We start from the raw sequence: 5533 nt of genomic DNA, 5'->3' as shown, positions 1-5533 counted from the left end.
GCACCCCCCCACCCATTTACAGGAACTCTAGGATAGACACACGTCCGTGGGTCCCAGGGGCAAGAGGAGGCGTGTTTAGGGGGCCGTGTGTTTATGGGATGGGAACTGAGGCAACACGTCGTGTGTTCCCATCCCGCGGATGCCGACTCGTAGTGACCCTCTAGGACTGGGCAGAACTGCCCCTGTGGGTTTTCGAGACTGGAGCTCTTTGCTGGAGTAGAAAGCCCCCGTCTTTCTCCCTCGGAGCTGACTGACGTCCAGCAGGACTTAGTTTCACTGATATTGCAAAATCGTGCCCCTGGGAAGTGTTTCGTCAGGATGGGGAGCCGGGGAACCAGGCACCGTGTGTCCGAGGGCGGTCTGTGGTCTGGGTGAGGAAGCAGAAAGGCGGCTCCACGTGTGGTCCAGCCTCAAGGAAGCCGCACATCGTGAGCTCCCGGGCAGCCTGTCTCCTGGGACCCCCTCACCTGTGTCGGCTCTAAATAGGCATTGCCCAGGAGACACCAGGTGACAGAAGCTGGTAGAACTCCCGCCTGCAATCAAGCTTGGCTGTGTGCTGTGCTCACAAAGACCGCTCACACTCCAGGAAGCCTTGGGAGCGAGGCCTGGCCCGCCCCAGGATCACTCGTTCCGGGACTCACTCTCCTCCCCATTCCCCAGGACTTCACGGAGCAGTTCCAGGTGCTGCTGCCCAAGAACGCCCCGCCCTGCCGAGAGGTCATCTCCGCGCTGCTGGAGAAGATGGCCGTGGACAAGAAGAACTACCAGATCGGGAAAACCAAGGTCAGCCCCAAGCCACTGGGCCTCCCTGAACAATGAGGGCCTGTGTGGAAGTGGGTTTCCTGGGCCCGGCACTGTTCCCCAGCAGGGAGGTGGAGACGGCACGGGGCTCAGGCAAGCTTCGGAGTGTCCGGTTCCCCACCTCCCCGTATGCGGGACAGTGGCCAGCCTGCTGGCACACAGGGCACTTGCAGTGGTCAGCGACTGCGGGGTCATCGCCCCTGACTGCGATGGCAGTCCTTGCAGATCGGATGGAAATGCCCCGCCCCAGGGTTTTCGGATATTGATCACAGGCCTTGGTGTGCAGGCTGGGTGTTTCTGTTGTCTGACGGGTTTCCTGCACTCGTCCACTCCTGAGATTAATCTCAAATCAGCCAGCTTCCTTCTGTGTGTGTGCTCTTAACAGGAACAAACTGCCGCCTATCTTTTTAATAACCAGTGAGCTCAGCTTCCCATTAGGGCCTCACCTGGGCCTTTCAAACCTCACACAGCCCTACAAACATTTGGAAAGTTAAGCCTAGAATTTCCATATAACTCAGCAATCTGCTCCCCGGTTATCTCTCCAAAAGAGTTAAAAAACAGGCGTCCAAACCAAACAGTGCAGAGAGGGTCACGAGAACCCAGGGCAGGTGCCACCCACGTGCCCGTCAGCAGGCAGCGGGTAGACCCAATGCGGCCCACCCTGCCATGGAATCTCATTCAGCCATCACAAGGAACGAAGTGCCAATTCGGGTGACAACCTATATAAACCCTCAAAACGCGCTGTGTGAAATGCACCCGTCACAGAAGGTCACGTGCCGGGAGGCCCCGCTTAGATGAGGTCTCTGGGATAGGCGAACAGAGGGAGACCGGGATTAGTGGTTGCCTGGGGCTTGGGAGCCGGCTGAACAACAGCTAACAGCAGCAGGGTGCGGGCTGGAGGTGCCTGTTCACGGGTGCAGGGTTTTCATTTGGGGTGATGAGACTGTGGAAACTTGAGAGAGGTGGCGGTCACCAAACATCATGAATGGACTAAATGCCACTGAATGGGGCTCTTTCAGACGGTGAATGTTTGGTAAGATTCACCTCTACGCATTTAAAACACAGGCCCCGGCCCCTCACCTTCCCCCATGGGCTGTGCACAGAGGAGTTTAGGGTGGGAGCCCCTGCTGACCATCTCTGCCCACCACCCGCTGTGGCCAGGTCTTCCTGAAGGAGCTGGAGCGGCAGGCCCTGCAGGAGACGCTGCACAGGGAGGTCGTGCGCAAGATCCTGCTGCTGCAGAGCTGGTTCCGGATGGCTCTGGAACGCCGGCACTTCCTGCAGATGAAGCGAGCCGCTGTCACCATCCAGGTACCATGGACACCCAGAGGTCTGTGGAGGAACAACAGGGCCACCAACCCCGGCCCTGACCATGTCCTCCGGGCCCCCCAGGCCTACTGGCGCTCCTACCGAGTCCGGCAAGCGTTGGAGAGGACACGGGCCGCCGTGTTCCTCCAGGCTGCGTGGCGGGGCTGCCGGCAGCGCACAGCCTACCAGCAGCAGAGACGAGCCATCATCCACCTACAGAGCCTCTGCCGGGGCCACCTGCAGCGCAAGCGGTGAGCAGAACATTCCAGAATGTTCCAGGCGCTGGAACCAACGAGCAGCCTGAAACACTCCAGAGGCCATTCTGGAGGCTGTGGAGGGCTGGCGGGCCAGGGGACATCAGGTGGCAAGGACCAGACATCTGTGGAGGAAGCCTCATGTTGGACATGGTCAGGGGGCCCCCTGCAGCTGACCCACCCTGGGCCAGTCAGCGAAACACCCGTCCTCACACCCGCACAGCCCTGGGCATTCACCAGGTGGACAGTGGGGTCTACCACATCCACAGGCTCCAAGACCAGCCCTGTCCCCTGACCTGCACCCCTCCGGACTATCCTGTGACTCCTACCAACATGCAGCCGCAGGGCCCCGCCTCGAGCCAGCGCGCGCCAGAGCTCACAGCCAGGGCCGGGGCCCCAAACAGTCCCAGAAAGAACCCTAGAGGTCTCACAGGACCCCCTCCAGAGCAGAGTTCCTGAGGGGCCCTTCCCAGGTGACAGACCTGCTCTGTGCCCCTGCCCCAGTCGAGCTTACTCCCAGCTCCCCTCCAACCTTGCTCTGAAGGCGGGTGGGCACCTGTGGCTGAGGCAGGGTCTTCTCGTTCCTCCCGCAGCTTCAGCCAGATGGTCTCAGAGAAGCGGAAGGCGGACGAGGAGAGGGAGGCACAGCGGGCAGCACAGGAGCCCCCTGCGGAGGCCAGCGGGGAGCAGGAGCCAGAGCTGACGCCCCCGGAGGATCCCAAGCCCCTGGCCGAGCCCGAGTCACAGCCCAGTGACGGGCCGCCGGTAGCAGGCTCTCCCGAAGAGACGGAGGCCCCCGGCCCAGAGAAGCCCCCGCCGGCCCAGAGACTTCCGAGTGACAGTCAGGAGCGAGCCCCCAGCAGCCGCGAGAAGCGGGAGTCCCGGCGGCAGAGGGGCCTGGAGCACGTGCAGTTCCAGAACAAGCACGTCCAGACCCATAAGGAGGAGGAGGGGGCGGCCCTCCGGGGAGCTTCCCGAAAGGCAGGGCCAGAGCCCGGGGAGAACCTTCCAGAAGAGCATAAGGAAAGCAGGGAAGAGCACACTTCCTTGGAGACAGAACTGGAGGCCAAGGGCGGGTCTCCCCCGACACCAGCCCCAGAGCAGTCACAGGACACGGTAGCCGGGGAGACCCCCCAGTACACCCGGGAGGCGAGCACAAGCGCTAGCCCTGTGGAGCGGCCCACCAGCCTGGCGTTGGACAGCAGAGCTGGGGCTCCAGAGACCCCCAGGGACAGGAGCAGGTCAGGCGACAGCTGCAGCGGCTCAGCCCAGATCCAGCGGCACCGCGACGCAGACACGGAGCGGCTGGCCAACGCGGTGGGACAGTGGCGTGGCAAGAAGCTCCTGGCCACCACGCCCTGCCCTGTGCTCAGCCAGTCCCTAGACCTCAGCGAGCGGCACCGGCCTGCATCCACGCCCACCGAGTAAGCCCAGCGCCCGCCCATGTCTGAGCCCCGGGGCCCCTTGGTGTACAGGGGTTAAGGGGCACCAGGGGACTGTACCCAGGCCCAGCCCCGAAACCCTCAAGCAGCTCCATCCTCAGGCTCCACCAGATGTGGGTGCCCCAAGAAAGCAGGGTGAGGGGCAGGCAAGAGGCTCAGAGCAGGTGGAGGCCCCAGCCAGGACTCGGGGCACCTGTGGAAACGGCAGACCATACTCACACATGAGAATCCCCCTGGTCTAGTGGGAAGCAGCCCCCAGAGTGAGGGGGCCCAGACCCACCACCCTCTGTGTGGTCCTCAGTTGCTGCCTCATCGACTCAAGGGCCAACACACACCGTGTGTGTCCGGGAAGAACAGGGCGACAGAGGGCTTCTAAGGGCTGATGTGTCATGGCGAGGCCCCCAGGCCTTTCTTCCAGGCCACCGATGAGTGGGATTGAAACTGACACCTTCCAGTCAGCCACGCACATTCACCCTCTGCACCCCTAGGACTCCCCAGCCCAAGGAAAGGGGCTGATTCGCCTGAAGTTCGGGGAACACAGAGCTTGGCACACCGTGACTGCCCCAAAACAGTACGAGGGGGCCCCTGTCCCAGAGTGCCTGCCTGAGCAAAGAACAGTCAGAGGATGACCGGGCCGTCCGGGAGAACAGCGGTTCTGTTGGGTTCCAGATCCTTCTGTGTACTGTAGCCTCGCCACCTCCGCCACTTAATGCTTTCAGTCATGACCAGGGCTCCCCACAGGCCAGAGCTGCCCTCAGTAAGCACTCCCGGGTTAGACAATTCCACTGACCCCTCCCATACACACACACAACTCCGTACCATGATTACCTGACCTACTGAAGCCCTAAGGTGCTTCCCACTAAATCCACACTGAGTGGGAAGGAGAGGGAGCAAGTCACAGAGGCTCATGGCTACCACGCCGTGTGTAAGGTGACTTCAACTGACGTATACAGTCTAACGCTTTAGGAACAGTACTCAATCATTGGGTGTGAGGCAGGGATCGAACCCAGGGTGTCCCATCCCCCCACCCCCATCATTGTGGACCTTTAATTCTAGAACATTTTCTGTAGTGCAGACCACCCTGGGGGTGTAGGGTGTTGGGCTGCAATCCTGGCCTCTTAACCATCCATGCCAGCAGCATCCGACACGTCCGGATGTTGCCAGTGTCCCCGGGGAGCAGAGTCGCTCCAGGTCAGACTCGGCACCCCGAGGCTCACACCTGCACACTCACGCCCATTCCGGTGTCTTCCAGGGAGAGGCAGATTTCCTTATCCACAAGCGACATCTCCAGACTCACGTGTCTGGCCAGGACCCAGGTACAGTGTCCAGCACGGCGCGCACCCGGGGCTCTCCTCTGTAACCCTGCATGGAGGGAGGGAACCAAGGGTGGGGGCACAGGGGCTGGGGGCCACTCTTCCTCCACTGACCCAGCTGTCCCGTCACAGCCCTTGGCAGAAACCGTGGACGGGGAGCCCAGCTCCAAGAAGCCAGGGGTCCAGAAAAAGAAGTCGGGTGATCTGGCCTCCAGCACAGACTCGGGGCTGTCCCCGGGCTCCCAGGTTGATTCCAAGTGAGTGCTGGGAGCGTGGCGGTGCGGTCGGGCTGTTCTGGGCCGCGGGCAGTGCAGCCTGCTTCCCCCACCTCTCTGTGTGCCCATGGACTGGCTGGAGCTGAAGCATGGCTATGTCCAGCAAGCGTGCCCCACTGAGTCCTAGGTCTGGTGGGGCC

The 5533-nt window shown here is 61.8% G+C and overlaps 1 protein-coding gene across 1 annotated transcript in view; it reads left to right on the top strand.

Moving 5' to 3' along the window:
- The window catches only part of MYO9B (myosin IXB), a 76758-nt gene that overhangs the window by 59061 nt on the left and 12164 nt on the right, over window positions 1-5533 (top strand). Inside the window, exons 19-24 of the mRNA XM_045299258.1 lie at window positions 661-783; window positions 1963-2112; window positions 2194-2360; window positions 2957-3787; window positions 5058-5121; window positions 5251-5375. Of these exons, the coding sequence (XP_045155193.1) occupies window positions 661-783; window positions 1963-2112; window positions 2194-2360; window positions 2957-3787; window positions 5058-5121; window positions 5251-5375 (1460 nt within the window). The remainder of the gene's footprint in view (window positions 1-660; window positions 784-1962; window positions 2113-2193; window positions 2361-2956; window positions 3788-5057; window positions 5122-5250; window positions 5376-5533) is intronic.

This window comes from Echinops telfairi, unplaced genomic scaffold (assembly GCF_000313985.2).
Source record: "Echinops telfairi isolate 266 unplaced genomic scaffold, ASM31398v2 ScPeMD7_7457;HRSCAF=8495, whole genome shotgun sequence".
NCBI classification, from domain to species: domain Eukaryota; kingdom Metazoa; phylum Chordata; class Mammalia; order Afrosoricida; family Tenrecidae; genus Echinops; species Echinops telfairi.
This window is presented reverse-complemented; position numbering and strand designations above follow the sequence as displayed.